The 21,612-nt window shown below is 42.4% G+C and overlaps 2 protein-coding genes across 6 annotated transcripts; one reads left to right on the top strand and one right to left on the bottom strand.

Moving 5' to 3' along the window:
* Nucleotides 1–132: 132 nt before the first annotated feature.
* LOC121587450 lies at nt 133–6,113 on the top strand. Of its 4 annotated transcripts, none has more exons than XM_041904348.2 (8): nt 133–543; nt 894–1,584; nt 1,734–1,933; nt 2,171–2,456; nt 2,601–2,731; nt 2,917–2,964; nt 3,066–3,155; nt 3,311–6,113. In XM_041904348.2, exons 2-8 carry the CDS (start codon nt 904–906, stop codon nt 5,175–5,177), a joined length of 3,303 nt encoding a protein of 1,100 aa, XP_041760282.2. In that variant the 5' UTR covers nt 133–543; nt 894–903; the 3' UTR covers nt 5,178–6,113. The 4 variants fall into 4 exon arrangements, with proteins under 4 accessions (XP_041760282.2, XP_041760281.2, XP_041760283.2 ...); XM_041904347.2 differs by having other exon boundaries at nt 734–1,584; XM_041904349.2 differs by having other exon boundaries at nt 200–214.
* Nucleotides 6,114–12,227: 6,114 nt separating this feature from the next.
* tra2b (transformer 2 beta homolog) lies at nt 12,228–17,313 on the bottom strand. 2 transcript variants are annotated; one of them, XM_045225497.1, is made up of 8 exons: nt 17,134–17,313; nt 14,098–15,164; nt 13,443–13,602; nt 13,167–13,355; nt 12,904–13,019; nt 12,610–12,798; nt 12,443–12,516; nt 12,228–12,332 (listed from the first exon to the last, which is right to left on the bottom strand). In XM_045225497.1, exons 2-8 carry the CDS (start codon nt 14,262–14,264, stop codon nt 12,322–12,324), a joined length of 906 nt encoding a protein of 301 aa, XP_045081432.1. In that variant the 5' UTR covers nt 14,265–15,164; nt 17,134–17,313; the 3' UTR covers nt 12,228–12,321. The 2 variants fall into 2 exon arrangements, with proteins under 2 accessions (XP_045081432.1, XP_041760279.1); XM_041904345.2 differs by having other exon boundaries at nt 14,098–14,243.
* Nucleotides 17,314–21,612: the final 4,299 nt, after the last annotated feature.

Below are 21,612 nucleotides of genomic sequence, written 5' to 3'. Positions count from 1 at the left end.
CCAGAGCTATGTTCCATTATACTCCAAACCTGCAGGTGGCAGTATTGTGACTTTTGGCGTCTAGTCAACCATTTTTTTGGCAGGAAGGAGAAGCCCCGCGCATGGGAAGGAGAAGCCCCGCGCATGCGTGACTGCACAAAAAAGGACCATCCAAACCTGACCGACATCTACAGTATATTACTTTCAAGTTATCCTATCTAAAGTAGTTTGAAATGTAATGTATTTGCCTTTATCTTTGATATACCTTACAAAAGGCGGTCATTTTACATTACAGTATTTGTGTGATCTCTAGTGCAAATTCGTTGTTCTTCTGTGGTAGTTTGTTTGCAATATTTCGCATGTAGCTGACGGGAAGTGAAAATGTTATAATATTTCTCCCTTTACGATATTTTCATCAATTAGCCAAGGAAATACGTATTTTTAACCACTGCGTTCCCCGTTTAATGTTTTTGAAAATCACGGTCGATTAATGTGAGAAATGTACTTGCACCGGGGCTTTTTCTAGTAGTAAGCGTCCCACTGGAAGGTTCTGCTGTGAGTCTGGTATGTTGCTTTTGTTTCTCAAACCATAGCTACATTCATTTTATCTGCTCCCCACAGGAGAATTGTATGTTTAACAATTGCAATGTGCGTTTTATTAATAGGGTAACAGTCTTCGATTAACAACCATCAGCTCTTTAAAAAATAAATTTTTTTAACCTGCTTTTGTGTATCCCCACAATGTCTCGGTCAGATAGGTGTTGCATTTGTGGGGTGAGGTTTGTGAGGGGGCCCAAGGGGTACAACAGGAGGAAGGTCACAACGCTGACCAGCCCCAAAACCTTCCGGCTAGTCTTTGACATCACTCCTGATGACTCTTCCTTCCTCTGCTTGATCTGTCTTGGCGTGCTCAGAAGGAAAACCATGCAGAATGGGAAGCTTTGGACAACCGAACACCAACCAAAAGTTGGCAGACCACGAAAGACTAGGGCCGAAATACCAAGCTCATCTACACCATTATCAAACCAAACTCCAAATCAGATTGATTCCACAACATTATCCAATCAAACTCCAATTATAACCAACCCATCCTCATTATCCAAAGAAGAGTGCATTGCTTCAAAAAAAAAAAAACGGAGGCCAGTTCGTCAGTGGGACGGGGAGAAATGGACCACCATGACTTCTCGTTCCCCAGAATCCCATTCAACAACCATCACACGACCTCAAACGCCTATAGCCCCAACCACACACTCCTCTTCAACACCATCAAATCAAGTAAATTCCTCAACGTTATCAAGTCATACTTCAAATCAGATCAGTTCTCTGTTCTCCACTGGAGAGCGGAAAACAAAAAGCTGTCCGAAGGCGCCTCGATCTACAACACACTCCACACTCCTGTCTCCGTTCCCCATTGAAGAAGGTATAAGGCCCAAGAAGAAGAAGCTCCCTGTCTCCAAGACTAAGCAGAGCTATGGATTCGGCCCCCATGCCAAGGCCCTGTATTACATGCACAGCCACCAGCACCTGAAGGCCTTCAGGTCCCTGATGAAGACCAAAGCTAGAGAAGCCATGACCCTTTTCCTCGCCGAGGTCATCGCCCAGGAGGTAATTGTTCTTTTAACATAATTCATTTGAAGAATGTATTTGTTTATAGGCTACCGGCAATTTATGGCTAATCAGGTGTGAGTGTATCGTTGTTGAAGATAGATGTGTTTGACAAAGAAATGTATGTGTCCGTCTGTCTGATTTACCAGAGTAAGGTATTGATGAAGGACCAACGTGGGCCATTGCGTCAGCCGCTGACTGAGGCGAGTGTGAGTGGGTTTTCCTGGGACGCGGTTCTAGCGTGGGGGGATGAAAAGGCCCCTATGACCCTGGCCTGTCTTAGGGCCATGTTCCCCAAACCCAACACCATCAGGACACAGGTTATGATGGGAGCGAGGAAAACAAAACGGTGAGAGAACAAGAGATGATCAATTAAAAGTCATTGATTGTAGGCACTTTTCCAGATGATCAAAACATTTATATTGTAAGTTACCCAACTTTTATTTTTTCCATTTTAAGTTCTGTTTTGTACCTGTGTTCCACAGGGCTGAATTATGTGACTGCTGTTCATTATTAATGACTTGCCCTCTGTGTTCATGAAAGCATAAATTGGTTATAACATGTTCTCCGTTGATATCTTCTGAAGCCCGAGGACAGAAGAGGAGGCAGGGGATGTGGTCAGCCAGAGGGCAGGGCTTATCCTGGCCATCGTCCTCTACACCTCCATGCAGAAGTGTAACTTCATCCAGGCCTCACTGGGGGTCGAGTTCTGGAAACAGGGCTGTCCTCTCAGCGTGTTAAAAGCCCTCAATGCCCTGGGGCTGTGTCCCAGTGCGGCCTCCACCAGGAGACACGCAGAGAGCCTGACAACCGGCTTTGATCCACCTCAGGAGGACCGGACAGAGGGGGTGGTGGTGGTGGAGGAGCCTGAGGTAAGTTCTACTCCCTCAGGAGAAAAAGTATTCTGTTTGTTTACTTTTGTATGTCTCTTGGTGTCTGTGTATTAAATGAGCTTTGAAAAGAATTACCCCTTGGTTTGTTCTGGTGTGGTTCTAATTCATTTGTGGTCCCTGCAGGACTCCTTTTGTCGATCTGAGGATGAGAATCAGACTCTGAGTTGTTCTGAAGAGTATTCCAGTTCCACCCCAACCCGCTCTCTGAACTGGTTCTCGGACCAATCCCACTCCCCAGCACACTCCATAGACAGGTAAGAACCATTTCCTGGAGGGAGGGGTTTCTAGTAGTGTAGTTGCTCAAAATTAGCAGTCCGTAGCTACTATTTTGGTTACCACAAAGTCTATCCATAAAACTACCTCGCACAGAAAGGTGGGATTAACTGGAGCTAATTTTGAGATTCTCATCTATTTATCTCCTCCATCTATGTGCACTCAGGTCCTGGTCCGATCTGAGTTCCAGACCTGACTCCCGATCTCGCTCCAGGTGAGTGAGAGTCTGTGTTTTTGATGTGTGTGCTTTTGTGTTTGATGATGATCCCTCTCTCCTTGTGCCCCCTGACCTTTGCCCTCTTGTGTCCAATGCAGGAAAGACGACTTCCAAGGCCCGACTCAGAGGCTTATCTCCCGGGAGTACCAGAATCTGATCAAAGAACATGGCTACCACAAAGTCCAAAAGTAAGTTATAGAGATGTGATCCTCTATGGACCTTTAGTAATCAATCTGAAATTTGGGTTGAGGACCTGTGTGTACAGGTTTTCACTTCAACCATTTGCTCTTATCTCAAGCCTATAACCTACTAATGTCTTCCTGTCCCTCTCATGCCTTCACAGACCTACATTGAGTCGATGGACGAAGAACAGTGAGGACAAAAGGGAGGCAAAGGAAAAACCTGCTCAAAACCCCAAGAGAAGGAATATGACGAAAAAGATACCTGCTCAATCGCCTCAAGTAATAAACGCAACAGGCGCTCACCATTCAGACATGGAGACTTCTCAAGTAAGTGAGGCAAACATAGAAGTCATTCAAATGTCTCAAGTAGACAACACACACATGGAACCCGTTCAACTCAGCGATTCAAACAAGTACCGTGCTCATATCAATGAGACAAATGTAGAACTTGCTCAAATGTCCGTAATGAGCGAGACAAACATGGAACTAATGAAAATGCCCAAAAGAGGCAGGCCAAGGAAGGAACTTGCTCAAGTAAGCAAAACAAACATAGAACACACTCAAACTCCCCAAATAACCGACACACACTTGGAACCTGCTCACAAGCTCAGAAGTCCAAGGAAGAAACCTGTCCAAACGCTCCAAGTAACTGACACACAAAACAAACCCATTCAAGTAAGCAATACAGACATGAAACTTGCTGAGACAAACAAAGAGTATGTTGTACAGGCCAAGAATGGGAGGCCAAAGAAGGGATTCGTTCAAATTCCACAATTAACCGACACTTGCATGGAACCAATTCCGCTAAGTGAGGTAAACGTGGACACCACTTTAATGCTCGGAAGTATGAGATCAAGGAAGAGACCCAGACGAGTTACCCAAGTATCCGGCACAGACCAAGAACAAACTAAAATGGCCAAAATAACCAAAACGAACAAGGAACCCTCCGAAACGCTTCAAAAAATGGACACACACATGAAACTTGCTGTAACATCTAAAAGAGGGAGGACAAGGAAGGGACCAATTGAAAAGTCCCAAGAAACCGACTTACACACCGGTTCAATGCCTCAAGTTAGTAAACCAAATCAGCAACGTGTCGAAGGACGTGAAATAAATAAGGAACCTGCTGAGCCAAAAAGACTCACTGGAAAGCGTAAAGTAAATCGGACAAAGAAAGAACCTGCAAAGACACCTGAAGAACTAGCTCAAATGGAATTAATTCCAAAGCGCAAAAGAGGCAGGCCAAGGAAAGAACTTGCTCAAGTAAGCAACACAAGCAAGGAAACCCCTTCAATGCCCAAAATAAACAACACCGGCAAAGAACCTGCTCTTACCCGGGAAATAAAAATTATTGTCAATAGAATGGAAAGCTGTAGTGCTGCTGAAATGCCCCAAATACATGAGATGAACAATCAACCTGTTCAAGTTAGTGAGGAAAACTTTGAACCTGTTCAAAGACCGAGAGGGAGGTCAATGGAGGGACTCGTTCAAATGCCCCAAGTAAGCGGCACGGACATGGAACCTGGTAAGTTAGGCAGGAACATCACTTCAACGCCAAAAACGACTGACAAAGAACCCGTTCAAAGGCCTAAAGGAAAAGAAACAAATGCAGAACTTGCTCAAACGTCTCAGATAAAGGAAATGATAAAGGAACACATTCAAGTAACCAACACACATAAGGAAACCGCTTCCGTGCCCAAAATAAGCTGCACAGACATGGAACTTGCTAAAATGTACAAAATGAGTGACTTTCAGACCCGGGTAATAAGAATAGTTGACACTAGGATGAGGGCAAACAAAGATTCTGTTTCAGTGCCTCAAGTACACCAGACAAACCAGGACCCTGAACCTGCTGCAACACCTGAAATAAGCTACACAAACAAACAACCCAAGCGAGTGAGAATAGTTGTTAACAGGAGGATAGCAGCAGACATCTGTAGTCCAACCCGGAAAGGCCTGGAGTGTCTGGCTGAAGTAGCTGCTAAATGTACTCCATTAGATATTAAATCTGCTGAAGAGAATGGCTAGATAGGTAGATGCGTGTTACTTCTCAATATAACAAACTTCACAACATGATGTCTCAGAAGGGAAAAAAATTTAGTCAAAGGGTATAACCCTAACCAGAGGGGAATGGAGGGGTGGGGAATAGTCTGCCCCTGTCTTCTTCTGGATTACCGTTTTAATGTAGTTGTATGTACCAGGCCTTTGTCTTTGCATTTGTATGAGGTAGAGATGGTCATCCATATGTTGCTTTTTTTATTTAGTAAATAAAGAAAATGGTTTATATAAATGCTCTTTATATAAATGAATTCCTCACGTATGTGAATGAAATGAATTTTAACTTGAGAATGTGTTAGAACGCCACTTTCTTCTCCATTGTGTTTCTCAAAGATCTTACTGAAAAACGCTGACAATTGTCTTCTCCACCTTGTTCATTTGATATGTACATAATCCCAGCAACCTTCTTTTGTGTTTTTGTCATTGTGGATTTAGTGTATTTGTTAATCTTATCCCATTTTGTATTTAGTTGTTCGGACTGTACTTTTGTGGTTGTTGACAATGTATTAAACATGTATGTTTTGTACAAAGGGAATTCCTGCACTCTTTGTAAATCGCTCTGGATAAGAGCATCTGCTAAATGATGTAAATGTAAATGTCTTAGTATCCATGCTAATTTCAGGGTATTTGTTTTCATTACACTTACGAATGTCATTTGACTAAAAACAGAGTGTAAAGCAAAACAGATTTGCCCACTAATCTTTCAACTAGAAAATAAATAGTTAGAAAACAACTACAGCGTTTTTATTGACTCAGGGTTTTTCCTTTCATACCGTTTTGCTGTATACATTTTGTTTAAACATTTCAACTCTTGCAATAATATCCTGTGGTAATACTTGTGATAATTTTGTGTATATTACTGTTGTCTTATGTAAAAACGTAGCTCACAGAATAAAGTTTAATTGTATACATGGATAACAGTGCTTCATAAAACATATTTGAAACTAGAAAAACAACCACAGCGCGATTAGAACCAGTGACCTGGTCCATATCCCAGTAGCTAGTCCACTGTGCCATCAGGGGTAGGGACAACCTTAGTTTTTTCACATATTTAAAGCTGTTCAGTCGGTTAGTCATTTAGAATGTTAGTAGATTAGAAATGTGATAAGTGAAGTATATTGGGTAAGGTTGGGAAACAAAAGTTGAACTTTTCTTGCACACATATCCAGATGATGCTGTGTACCATTTTGCGCAAAAACGCTGTCGGTGTGATCTAAGTGTAAAAGGCTTTTCTAATATTTGACTCTCGGCCTCGATCACACCTACAGCATCATGCGTTTCGTTACACCAGAAGTACATTCATTTCCAATGGAACGTGGCGTTTGCCTTTCAGCATTCTGTGTGGTGCATATGTTGGATTTATCGAACGTATGCATCATTGTACTCCTTCCTAAGTTTGAGTTATTCACTGCGTTAGCACACTCCGCCAACCCTGATGTTCTAGTAGTGTCTGAATCCTGGCTTAGGAAGGCCACCAAAAATTCAGAGATTTCCATTCCCAACTACAACATTTTCCGTCTAGATAGAACTGCCAAAGGGGGTGAAGTTGCAATCTACTGTAGAGATAGCCTGCAGAGCTCTATCATACTATCCAGGTCTGTGCCAAACAGTTTGAGCTCCTACTTCTAAAAATAAGTCTCTCACTGTTGCTGCTTGCTACAGACCCCCATCAGCCCCCAGCTGTGCCCTGGACACCATATGTGAATTGATTGCCCCCCATCTATCTTCAGAGTTCATACTGCTTGGTGACCTAAACTGGGATATGCTTAACACCCCGGTCATCCTACAATCCAAACTAGATGCCCTCAATCTCACACAAATTATCAAGGAACCTACCAGGTACAACCCTAAATCCGTAAACATGGGCACCCTCATAGATATCATCCTGACTAACTTACCCTCTAAATACACCTCCACTGTCTTCAACCAGGATCTCAGCGATCACTGCCTTATTGCCTGCGTCCGTAACGGGTCCGCGGTCAAACGACCACCCCTCATCACTGTCAAACGCTCCCTAAAACACTTTAGCGAGCAGGCCTTCCTAATTGACCTGGCCCAGGTATCCTGGATGGATATCAATCTCCAGTAGAGGATGCCTGGTTGTTCTTTAAAAGTGCTTTCCTCTCAATCTTAAATAAGCATGCCCCATTCAATAAATTAAGAACTAAGAACAGATATAGCCCCTGGTTCTCCTCAGACTTGACTGCCCTTGACCAGCACAAAAACATCCTGTGGCGTACTGCATTAGTATCGAACAGCCCCCGCGATATGCAACTTTTCAGGGAAGTTAGGAACCAATATACACAAGCAGTTAGGAAAGCAAAGGCTAGCTTTTTCAAACAGAAATGTGCATCCTGTAGCACTAACACCAAAAGGTTTTGGGACACTGTAAAGTCGATGGAGAATAAGAGCACCTCCTCCCAGCTGCCCACTGCACTGAGGCTAGGAAACCCTATCACCACCAATAAATCTACAATAATCGAGAATCCCCCCCAAACTGTTACAGACCTATATCCATCCTGCCCTGCCTTTCGAAAGCCAAGTTAACAAACAGATCACAGACCATTTCGAATCCCACCGTACCTTCTCCGCTATGCAATCCGGTTTCCGAGCTGGTCATGGGTGCACCTCAGCCACGCTCAAGGTCCTAAACGATATTATAACCGCAATCGATAATAGACAGTACTGTGCAGCCGTCTTAATCGACCTGGCCAAGGCTTTCGACTCTGTCAACCACCGCATTCTTATTGGCAGACTAAATATCCTTGGTTTCTCAAATGACTGCCTCGCCTGGTTCACCAACTACTTCTCAGATAGAGTTCAATGTGTCAAACCGGAGGGCCTGTTGTCTGGACCTATGGCAGTGCCACAGGGTTCAATTCTCGGGCCGACTCTTTTCTCTGTGTATAGCAATGATGTCGCTCTTGCTGCTGGTGACTCTCAGATCCACCTCTACACAGACGACACCATTTTGTATACATCTGGCCCTTCATTGGACACTGTGTTAACAAACCTCCAAACGAGCTTCAATGCCATACAACACTCCTTCCGTAGCCTCCAACTGCTCTTAAACACTAGTAAAACTAAATGCATGCTCTTCAATCAAACGCTGCTGGCACCCACCCACCCGACTAGATTCACTGCTTCGGCGGGTCTGACCTAGAGTATGTGGACAGCTACAAATACCTAGGTGTCTGGTTAGACCGTAAACTATCCTTCCAGACTCACATTAAGCACCTCCAATCCAAAGTTAAATCTAGAATCGGCTTCCTATTTTGCAACAAAGCCTCTTCACTCATGCTGCCAAACATGCCCTCGTTAAACTGACTATCCTACCGATCCTTGACTTCGGCGATGTCATTTACAAAATAGCCTCCAACACTATATTCAGCTAATTGGATGTAGTCTATCACAGTGCCATCCGTTTTGTCACCAAAGCCCCATATACTACCCACCATTGTGACCTGTACGCTCTTGTTGGCTGGTCCTCACTACATATTCGTCGCCAAACCCACTGGCTCCAGGTCATCTATAAATCACTGCTAGGCAAATCCCCGCCTTATTTTAGCTCATTGGTCACCATAGCAGCACCCACCCGTAGTCTGCGCTCCAGCAGGTATATCGCACTGGTCATCCCCAAAGCCAACACCTTTGGCCACCATTCCTTCCAGTTCTCTGCTGCCAATGACTGGAACGAACTGCAAAAATCTCTGAAGCTGGAGACTCTTATCTCCCTCACTAACTTTAAGCATCAGTTGTCAGAGCACCTTACCGATCACTGCACCTGTACACAGCCCATCTGAAATTAGCCCACCCAACTACCTCATCCCCATATTGTTATTTATTTTGCTCATTTGCACCCCAGTATCTCTATTTGCACATCATCTCTTGCACATCTAGCTTTCCAGTGTTAATACTAAATTGTAATTATTTTGCACTATAGCCTATTTATTGCCTTACCTCCATAACTTGCTACATTTGCACACACTGTATATATATATTTTCTGTTGTATTTTTGACTTTGTTTTGTTTACCCCATATGTAACTGTGTTTTTTTTTATCGCACTGCTTTGCTTTATCTTGGCCAGGTCGCAGTTGTAAATGAGAACTTGTTCTCAACTGGTTTACCTGGTTAAATAAAAATTGTATGCGTGGAAGCTTGACAGAAATGGTAGCAGAAGCTGAATGTTGAACTTTTGTTGCACACATCCAGATGACGCTGCACACCATTTTGCACAACACGATGTCGGTGTGATCCCGCCTCGATCAGTCCAACAGCTTCATTGGGTTTTGGTACAGCAGAAGTACATTCATTTCAAATGGAATGCTGTGTTTTCAGCAGTGCATTCTGTGTGGTGTATATCCAACGTAAGCATCAAATTGTATGCATAGACTTGACAGAAATAGTAGCAAAAGGTGAATTGTGAATTTATGTTGCACACATTCAGTAAAAATGTTTGACTGCAGATTTTATTAAGCAGCATTAATGCAATGATGCTGTCGGTCTGATCGAGGCGTCCCCTGTTGCTCTAACACCTCGATCACACCAACTGTGTTTTTGCGCAAATTCACCTTCTGCTACTATTTCTGTCAAGCTGTCTACGCATAGTTTGAGGCATACGTTCGATAAATCCAACGTATGTACCACACAGAATGCACTGGTGCACCAAAATGCAATGAGGCTGAGCTCCATCCCACTGATAGTTGTGCTAGAAAACAGATCGGCCGGGATTCAATCCAAGGCGTGTTACACAGAAGAACAGCACACAGGACAGCCAACAATGCACCTTTTACAGGCATATTTCCTGCTGTTTGCGGAGATTGCATTCAGGGTAAACACTGCCCATGTTGGGTCAAGCGTAAATTACCTAAAAGTCTGCTCTAATGCGCTGCTCTATAATGGGAATTGGATTGAATCCTGGCCTTTTAGGCAGGGGTTCAATCCAAATGAGTGCTATAGAGCAACTAGTCGAAGTTGACTTTAAGGTATTTTATGATTGATTAGACGTGTGCGGTGTTTACACTGAATGCAATATATGCAAATATTGGGGGAAATGCCTGTAAAAGCTGCATTGTTGGCTGTCCAGTGTGCTGCACTATGAATTGAATCCAGGCCTTAGAACACCCTCCCCACCAGGATTTGAACCAGGGACCTACCACATGGAAAGGCGTATGTCCTCCATCCACCTTCAACTTACTTCCACTAAGGCGTTTCTTGATTTCACTCATCTGTACACCAGTCACTAAGCTTTGCCCACTGATTGTTAGGAAGAAGTCGCCAACGTGATTTGAACCAGTAACCTGCTGCATGGCAACCTGATTCTGGGTGTACACATTTTGCATCTGGGGGCAGCTCGGTTCTTGCCTGAATTTGCACTCAAGTGGCATACCCTAAATGGCCCTGTCAGTACAGATGTAGGATTTAAATGTTAGCCAGTTTGCTACAGCAGGAAAATAATCCAGCAGCAACAGGAAATGTGAATTATATGGATTATAATTAATGGACATTTTGGTAGGGGTTGATAGATTTTTCATAAGGGAAAATCAAGTCTGAATTTTAAAAGTGGAAATTACAAACTTCAGAAGCCTTTTTAAACCTCAAATACACCCAAGTTTTAAATTTCCTGCAACAGGGTGATCAAATTAAGAACCCACATCTGTACAGCGATCAGATCTTAAAACTCCACCATTGCTGTTTAAGTAGTTTAGACATCTTGGACCCAGTCACTGTAAGCACCCATTGAGAAAACTTTCATCCAACCAATTACATTGGAACAACGGCAGCTCTTCCTCGAGGAAGGTGATATCTAGTCAGTTGCACATCTGAATGCATTCAACCAAAATGTGTCTTCAGCATTTAACCCAACCCCTCTGAATCAGAGGTGCGGGTGGCTGCCTTAAATCGACGTCCGGGGAGCAGTTGTTGTTGCGGGTTAACTGCCTGTCAAACCACTTTTTATAATATTAGGATGCAATGCAAACATGGTCATTCTTGAATAAAAATAAATATGATCTCAATAACTCCCTTTTTCCTTTGCTGGGGTCCTGTGGATGTGTGGGCCATAAATATAGTGCCATCATTCTAAACATTTATCTTAGCCTTTTGTTTATGTTTGTAACAAGACCTTTCTCTGTAGTAAGAGGTTTACTAATTCCTATAGCCTTACATATTCTTCACTGAATGTGCACCAGTTTGCCACACACAAAGTACAGGAGACATGAAAAGTATTGACGGACAAAAAACTTGAAAATATGCAGTTTTATTATTGCTTGGAATACTGCAGACTTAAAATCAAGGTACACCCATACACACAGCACTGAACTAGGGTAGAGCTTCTAGCTCTTGGCTCTTCTTCCCAACATACAGCAGGAAGAAGTTACCCCTAACCACTGATAAAGGGTGAGTTATTTTTTTTAAATCAACCTAATGGTTAAGGTTAGGTTTGGGGGTAAGGTAATCAGATCCTAGATCTGGATTTACCTAGAGCCCTCTCCCCTAGAGCCTATCATGCACTAAATATCACTGTACTTCAACACATCTACCCATTAAAAAGGAGCCTGGTGATACAAAATAGAGATCAGATGGATTAAACAGGGTTCTCCCCAAAGAATGTAAGAGGAGTGCTGCGCCACCTTGTGGACTCGCTGCCCACTATGTAAAAAAAAGACATATGTTGTTACTTTATTTGTTATAATTTAAGGCCATTTTGCTGTAGATTGCAGGAAATGGCAGTTACAGGTGTTCGCTGTACTCAGCAGCACCACCTTGAAAAATCCCGGGGAGAACCCTGGATTAACAAATCGACAGCTTCTCTAAACACAACGGGCAAGGTTGACAGAAAGAAGCTCATGTACAGAAATCCACCCACTGAACAAATGTTACTAAAAGAAACAAAAAATATGACTTTATCAAGTTCACAATTACATCCTTTACCATTTCCCTAACTTCCCCCTACCCCAGATATGCACCCCACCCCTGGCCCTAACCCAACACCCACCCCACCCTCCATCCACCCCACCCCTGGCCCTAACCCCACATCCACCCCCCCTGGCCCTAACCCTGTCCTACATTCACCCCACAAAAAGTATCATATTGTTCCTCTTCTCCCTCTGCTCAGTAGTGGCCTGTGGAGACAGGAGGGAGACATTTAGACATTCAGGTCCAACCGCTGCGTCACTAGTAGATTAGCCGTGAAGTGAACCATGTTAAGCGGTGCTAAGTCTGGTTGACTTACGTGGGGAGTAAGATCGCGACCGTGAGCGAGACCGGTAGGCCCCTCGGCTGTAGTACGGGGACGGAGACCTGCGTCTGGAGAGACAACACACAATAAGCCTCCACCAACCAACCGCCACGGTTCTGCTTAGCAACCACTAACTATAAGATCCAGGCCAGGTGTCTCACCTGTAGGACCTGTAGCACTCTCGGTCTTCATAGCGATCGTAGCCGCGGTCGTAGCCTCTGTCGTAACCACGGTCACCGCCGCGGTCGCAATCCCTCGAGCTACGGCGAGATGAGCTTGAGCTGGGGCCGCCACTTCCTCCTCCACCACCACCACCACCGCCTCCGCTGCTGCTGCCGCCACCACCGCCACTTGAAAACACACACGGTCAGAGGTTAGAGGATTCACTGAATGTAGAACGTGTGTGCATCACGTGGGCCATCCCAGATCTGTGAGTCTAAGAGAGTGTCACTCACTATGTGGGCCGTCCCATGTATATCCCAGGGGTAGGAGTGTGTGGTCGTTTGGTGATGGAGAAATCCACCCTGATCCTCCGTCCATCCAACTCCATTCCATTAGCTCTCTCCTTAGCCTGAAACCAAGAAAGGGAGGGTGGAGGAGAGGGAAATAGACGTTTAGAGAAGAGTATTTCCCCTTCAACACCATGCTCACTCAAAAGTTCTGATTCTTCTCTGTTCTTCCCCTGCAATATAACCATCCTCCTTCCCTGTATTCCTACCTCATTGGCGTCCTCTCGGACTTCGAAGTAGACGAAGGCGAAGCCGCGGGAGCGTCGTGACTGCTGGTCGTAGACGATGCTGACATCAGCCAGGGGGCCGTACTTGGAGAACACATCTCTCAGGTCTCTCTCTGTGGTGTACAGGCTCAGACCAAACACACCCAGGCAGCAGTTAGGGTCCGGGTTGGCCTATAGAGGAGGATTGTGAGAAGGATAGAAGTTATGTGTGGGGTTTGCCGAAGAGAGTCTCGTCTCCAGAGGTGTGTGTGTACGTACCCGGTTGCCAATGTGCCTGCGGCGGTTGGACATGGGGGAGTGGCTGTGGCTCCGACGGCGGCGGTATTCTCCGCTTCGGGAACGGCTACGGGAACGACGGCGGTGGGAACGGGAGCGAGAGCGGGAATAATGCCTGCGGGAGCTTCTGTGGGAACGAGACCTGGGGAAAATAAAATAAAAGACATGTTAAAAACATTTAAAGCAGGGTTACCAACTGGTGGCTGATTTTATTTGCCCCCCCCAAGTAAAAATAAAGTGTTTTTTTATTATTGTAATGTTTTATTGTTGAACATAAGACTGTAAAAACACCAGCACATCAGCTCCAAGTGATTTTTATTTTGGAAATCTGTTCCAAAGTATTCCCACACATAATAGAGGTATACGTGATCGTATAGAAATGTATACAAATTATTTGTAATTATGTTCCGGCCCCCTGACCATCCGCTCAAGAAAGAAAAATCAGCCCACGGCAGAATCTAGCGGATGATCCCTGATTTAAAGAGTTTAGAAACAAAAATAACATGAATAAACCCATTACACACAAAAAATACGAGCTCTTTATGTGGACCTGAACAAAAATACACACTACACTACCCAGCAGCTCCTAAAGGAGTCACCACAAAACTCAAAGCCTCCTTGGAGTAGGGGTTCTTACCTGGACTTGGAGCGGGATCGGGAGTGGGACTTAGACCGGGAGTGTCTGGAGCCATCTTTGGAGCGGGCTGGGGAATGGGCCGGAGAGCGGCTGGCAGACTTCCCAGAACCCCTTGGGCTCACACTCCTGGAAGCGGACCGCGAGTCCTGAACGGGCCAGATACACATAAACACAGGTCAGAATCAAAACACAAACGGTCAGGATAGAGAGAGAGGAGGTACAGAAGGAACCTCGCTCAAACCTGCTACAGGCCCCTCATATTTGAGCCCCAGTAGTTTAAGAAAAAAATAACATTTCATTAAAGACAGGTATTTGTGGTAACTAGATCTGCCTGTTACAGGCGACCAGAGGAAATCATATAGGCTTAAAGTAGAGGTGTTAATCTAGTTTAATCTTAACACAGTTCTATGATGAGCGGATTGTTCTCTTACACTCTAGGCAGCGTAGCAGAGTAACCTTGCGTGTTGAGGACTAGGTAATGTGTCTGAGATGGAGGAACAGTTGGCATGCATGCTTAAGAAGTGTTTCTCACTCCATCCCTCAGGGGGACCCCAACTGTTGCACTGTTCCGTTTTAGTACACCTGATTCAATTTGAGAAAGAGCTTGAGAATTTGTTGAATCAGGTGTACTAGTGGTGGAATAGAACAACCCGGTGTAATGACTGGGGGTCCTTGAGGGATGGCTTGGGAAACACTGCTTTAGAAAACAGAAGGAGAGAGAAATAGGATTGTAGTAATAATAACATAGCAGGCTATAGGGAATTAACCATACCCCCGAACACTTCTCATAACTTCATCACTTCTTTAACTTCATAACTTCAAAACAACCATTTCTTTTCTTCTTTCTTCCGTTTCACACCATTTCTGACTTCATTTTTCTCTCCTCTTCCCCCACTTCCTTCCTCCCATTACATCACTACCAGTGGACAGCGCGGCCGCTCGCTTCTGCCAGCTTCATTTTACATTAGCATGCATCAACACCATCAGCTTCATCAAATATGCCCTTTAACAACTTCAAACTTCATATCTGAAACTTCTTCCGCCATTTTGCTTCTTCCCAACTCAACCTTAACGAAAAACAGACAAGGATGATAAAAAGTGTTGGTTTTTTATAAGAGCTACAGAGGTCAAAATGTGCAAAAACCAGGCTCGTAACACTCAAATCAGACTAAATAAGTTGTCTCACCTGAAAAGCATTAAATCAAAGCAAGGTTAAGGAAATATATATATATATATTGATTTCTCTGAAATGCACAACATCAGAATATGATGAATGAAGACTAGAAAAGTTATAAAATCATGGTGTTCTTTAATCCTAGCCCAAGGGTCACACAAGGAGTGCAGGCTTTTGTTCCAGCCCAGTACTAGCACACCTGGTTCATCAAGCCCTTGGACCAAGATTGAAGAACTGCTATAGTAAATAAGAGTAAGGGTTTAAAGTAAGTTAGTTACTTCTTTCAATGCCCCACTCAGTATAACATTTGTTAATGTGTGATATATAAAAAAAATGCTTTTGCAGAAGGATCATTACAGTGCAACTACATATAGGACTAACAACTTTAGAAAAGACACAGTACTCTTACATGGGTTGTGCCATGTTGAAGAGCTTGATACATTCTAACTGGCTAATGAATAGCTACAGACTGTACGCCAGATAATGTGATATAACCCAAGATTATTGGTGTCCATTACTGGTCATGAGAGAAAAGCCCCATACAAACCACCACCATAGATTTTTCAACTAACCAGTTCTTGTGATACTTTCTTCGTTCTCGAGTCAGTGGAAAAAGTATCGCCAAGAACAGGTTAGTTGACCATGGCCATAATGGCATTCTATTCACTCTAATCATGCTAAATTATCTGAGTAAATAGTCTAACTTGTGAACGATATATAGTAGAAACATAGGGTTTGGACTATTGATGCAATTCTCTATTGAATTAATATATTTTTATAAACATTGAATGAAATAATTGTATGTGTGTACACCCTAAATAATGAATAAAAATGTGCTTTATTTAAAGACATTGTCAGCTATGATATGGTCATTATTTGAACTGGCTAGCCAGCTAGCGAACATGCTAGAAACTAACAAAAACCTTGTTTAGACAGTTGCTTATAGTTGCCTGGTTTGCTAGATTGAAATATAATGTATTAACTTTTATACAGATGGGTTTACTGGTGTTGAAATACAGCAGTTATGCTTTTTTGGACCACCAGGCAGCTGATGACATGCAGCCTGTCATTTTTGTGTTTATACTTTTTCATAATGACAACAAGTTTGATGTCAGACTACAATAGGATGTTCATGATGTCACTACAACAACTGTCTACAGATATGTCGATAGACACATTTTACACCATATTTGCGCACGCGTCAGTTTTGTCGCTAAACAACCAACCCGTCTATTGGTGTCTATGGGAGACACCCATTTAAGTAGACCAGAACTGACATTTTTGCCTGTGGTAAACGGCCCGAGTGAACCATCATTTATCCACCACTTTTTGTTATATCACATTATCTGGCGTACAATCTGTAGTTAACTAAGTGAGACTGCGGCAGTAAGTAAGGACGAAGTTAAACGTTCTAGTTATTTATAGATTACATTCACCTGCAATGATGAGATCATTACATTGTTAGTAAATGTACATTGGCATAGGTTTCTCGCCAGCAGTCTCAGTAGACTCGTAAAATCTAAATGTACTTGACGTGAACTACTAGCTACAACAGCTGCAAACCACTTGGCCTGATTGGGCTAACAAATATGCTAGCTTTAAGTTACAAAATATACTGAATAAAAAGACGCCAATGTTAACATAAATGGGTAAATGGACATTACATTTGAAAATATAAACGGTACAAATTAATACTGGCTGCCTGAATAAATCCATACAGTCGATGCAAATCAATGTTCTTAGCTACAGCATGGTTGTGCTAACTAACGTTAGCCGCCTAGTCTAGGGAAAATGGCGTCGTTGAGTCTGCTCATTTTAGAGCAAGAATAGATCTTCGGTAGTTCGTAGTTGATTATACGCACCCGCTCGCCAAAATCCTTCCCGTTGTCGCTCATATCTTGTTGATAGAAACTTAAAGGATAGATAATTAACAAATGTATTTAGTTAGCTAGCTAATAATATGTTCTCAAGTGAAGCGAAACACTGCTACTCGCCTCCTTTTCTTTAGCGCCGCATTCACTGACGCATGAGCGCTTCAAAAGCGGATGTGACGCATGTACAACCACAGTGAGTAGAATGAAAAGTCCAAACCAGAGAGGAAGCACCTGTTGGAAGAGAGTGGCCCAATTTTGCGGAAAACCGGTCTCCCTCCAGCAGGTGGCGTTTTTTTCGTTGTTTCGCCCACCAAGCAAGGAGTTTTTGTATGGAGGTCAATGAGTGTCGAATGTGGTCAACAAAAAAATGAATGGCTTATTTGTTACCTGAGGTCTATTTGATCGAATATAAGTTTGGTAATGATTAAGTTGTTACGAGTGTACTGATATAAGTAGGACACGTGACATTCCAGCAACTTTGAGAAAAAACACTTTATATCGGAGATGGCTATCCATATTCATGTTATGAGGCTTGTAGCATATATCTGTCCATTGAATACCGGCGGTTGACGTCAACAACCCTCATCAAATTTTCAAAAAATGGATTACAATAATGAGATGTCTCCACCAATCCAAAGAAAGACGGGAGCTAGACAGACCGCCGTGCCGCTTTGTGGACAACGACTCCCATTGTCATGGCAGAGAGACGTGTATATCCATTATCTTGTATATCCATAATCGTTGGTAGGGACGGCCCAAGGCTCCCGGATAGCACTAAACGTGTTGATCCAGTGATAAACTATACACAATAAATAATTCAACAACAAAAATATTTACAATGTTTTTATACAAAATGTTTAGTTTTTCAGGTTTTCAGTCCCAAGTCCTTGCATTTACCAGGGGGTCAAACTAAGAAAATACGTTTGAATACGCTTAAAACTGATACCAACGTACCACAACTGACCATGGTCTTAACCAGTAGAGAACAACCTCTGTTTGAGATACTGTATGTCTACATTTGTTTTCTATTAAAAAGTATCTATGTACAACTCTTGATTCTGAAATCTTACTTTGTTTCATGAAACATTCACCAACATAAGTTTTCAAAAGAAAAACAACAAATAAAGAGAAACCATACTGAGTCCATAATACGTATATAGGTTATAGGTTAAGAACTTTTGTGAAAGAGCACAGTTTGAAAGATATGGCATATAGAAGCAAACCGAATGGACATCATAAAAATGATCGGAGAGGTTGAGGGTAGAGGAAGTTCAGGAGTAAAAACAAACAAAATAGAACTATTGTAAAATTGACTGTGTCCATAAAATGTATATAGTATGTATGAGCTGGAAGTAGAGGCCTAAGCGTTGTTGTTCACTAGTTTGCTCCAATTAGGGGAGGGGTAGTAGTGTTAGAAAGTAATAAAGGTAAATATATTTTTTTAAAGGATATGTATATACAATTGAAGTCAGAAGTTTACATACACTTAGGCTGGAGTCATTAAAACTTGTTTTTCAACCACTCCACAAATTTCTCGTTAACAAACTATAGTTTTGACAAGTCGGTTAGGACATCTACTTTGTGCATGACACAAGTAATTTTTCCAACAATTGTTTACAGACAGATTATTTCACTTATAATTCACTGTATCACAATTACAGTGGGTCAGGGTTTACATACACTAAGTTGACTGTGCATTTAAACAGCTTGGAAAATTCCAGAAAATGATGTCATGGCTTTAGAAGCTTCTGATAGGCTAATTGACATCATTTGAGTCAATTGAAGGTGTACCTGTGGATGTATTTCAAGGCCTACCTTCAAACTCAGTGCCTCTTTGCTTGACATCATGGGAAAATCTAAATAAATCAGCCAAGACCTCAGAAAAAACATTGTAGACCACCACAAGTCTGGTTCATCCTTGGGAGCAATTTCCAAACGCCTGAAGGTACCACGTTCATCTGTACAAACAATAGTACGCAAGTATAAACACCATGGGACCACGCAGCCGTCATACCGCTCAGGAAGGAGACGCGTTCTGTCTCCTAGAGATGAATGTACTTTGGTGCGAAAAGTGCAAATCAATCCCAGAACAACAGCAAAGGACCTTGTGAAGATGCTGGAGGAAACAGGTACAAATGTATCTATATCCACAGTAAAACGAGTCCTATATTGACATAACCTGAAAGGCCGCTCAGCAAAGAAGAAGCCACTGCTCAAAAAACGCCCATAAAAAAGTCAGACTACGGTTTGCAACTGCACATGGGGACATAGATTGTACTTTTTGGAGAAATGTCCTCTGGTCTGATGAAATAATGACCATCGTTATGTTTGAAGGAAAAAAGGGGTTCGCTTGCAAGCTGAAGAACACCATCCCAACCGTGAAGTAAGGGGGTGGCAGCATCATGCTGTGGGGGTGCTTTGCTGCAGGAGGGACTGGTGCACTTCACAAAATAGATGGCATCATGAGGAAGGAAAATGATGTGGATATATTGAAGCAACATCTCAAGACATCAATCAGGAAGTTAAAGCTTGGTCGCAAATGGGTCTTCCAAATAGACAATGACCCCAAGCATACTTCCAAAGTTGTGGCAAAAGGACAACAAAGTCAAGGTATTGGAGTGGCCATCACAAAGCCCTGACCTCAATCCTATAGAACATTTGTGGGCAGAACTGAAAAAGCGTGTGCGCGCAAGGAGGCCTACAAACCTGACTCAGTTACACCAGTTCTGTCAGGAGGAATGGGCCAAAATTCACCCAATTTATTGTGGGAAGCTTGTGGAAGGCTACCCAAAACGTATGACCCAAGTTAAACAATTTAAAGGCAATGCTACCAAATACTAATTGAGTGTATGTAAACTTCTGACCCACTGGGAATGTGATGAAAGAAATAAAAGCTTAAATAAATCATTCTCTCTACTATTATTCTGACATGTCACATTTTTAAAATAAAGTGGTGATCCTAACTGACATAAGACAGGGAATTTTTACTAGGATTAAATGTCAGGAATTGTGAAAAACAGAGTTTAATTGTATTAGGCTAAGGTGTATGTAAACTTCCGACTTCAACTGTATATGTATATATATGCATGCATGCATGCATGTATGTATGTATGTATATATGTACAGTACCAGTCAAAAGTTTGGACACACCTACTCATTCCAGGGTTTTTCTTTATTTTTTTTTACTATTTTCTACATTGTAGAATAATAGTGAAGACATCAAAACTATGAAATAACACATATGGAATCATGTAGTAACCAAAAGAGTGCTAAACAAATCAAAATATATTTCATATTTTATATTCTTCAAATAGCTTTGCCTTGATGACAGCTTTGCAAACACTTAAATAGTAGGTGTGTCCAAACTTTTGACTGGTAGTGTAGGTATTTATATGTGTATGTATGTACGTACGTATTTGCAAAAAATATATATGGGGGATTGGAAGTGATGCAGACAATTACATTGATGGAAGTTACAATCTATCTGCAATATTAAAGCTGATTTACCCCCTAATAAAAAAATTGAAAAATAATAAAATAATATATATATATAAATATACAGTTGTGTGAAAAAGTGTTTGCCTCCTTCCTGATTTCTTATTTGTTTGAATGTTTGTCACACTTAAATGTTTCAGATCATCAAACAAATTTAAATATTACTCAAAGATAACACAAGTAAACACAAAATGCAGTTTTGAAATGAAGATTGTTATTATCAAGGGAAAACAAAATCCAAACCCACATGGCCCTGTGTGAAAAAGTGATTGCCCCCTACAACCTAATAACTGGTTGGGCCACACTTAACAGCAACAACTGCAATCAAGTGTTTGCGATAACTTGCAATGAGTCTTTTACAGCGCTGTGGAGGAATTTTGGCCCACTCATCCTTGCAGAATTGTTGTAATTCAGCCACATTGGAGGGTTTTCGAGCATGAACTGCCTTTTTAAGGTCATGCCACAGCATCTCAATAGGATTCAGGTCAGGACTTTGACTAGGCCACTCCAAAGTCTTCATTTTGTTTTTCTTCAGCCATTCAGAGGTGGACTTGCTGGTGTGTTTTGGATCATTGTCCTGCTGCAGAACCCAAGTTCGCTTCAGCTTGAGGTCACGAACTGATGGCCGGACATTCTCCTTCAGGATTTTTTGGTAGACAGCAGAATTCATGGTTCCATTTATCACAGCAAGTCTTCCAGGTCCTGAAGCAGCAAAACAGGCCCAGACCATCACACTACCACCACCATATTTTACTGTTGGTATGATGTTATTTTTCTGAAATGCGGTGTTACTTTTACGCCAGATGTAATGGGACACACCTTCCAAAAAGTTCAACTTTTGTCTCGTCAGTCCACAGAGTATTTCCCCAAAGGTCTTGGGGATCATCAAGATGTTTTCTGGCAAAAATGAGACGAGCCTTAATGTTATTTTTGCTCAGCAGTGGTTTTTGTCTTGGAACTCTGCCATGCAGG

The sequence above is a fragment of the Coregonus clupeaformis genome, chromosome 16 (genome assembly GCF_020615455.1).
Source record: "Coregonus clupeaformis isolate EN_2021a chromosome 16, ASM2061545v1, whole genome shotgun sequence".
NCBI lineage: Eukaryota > Metazoa > Chordata > Actinopteri > Salmoniformes > Salmonidae > Coregonus > Coregonus clupeaformis.
This window is presented reverse-complemented; position numbering and strand designations above follow the sequence as displayed.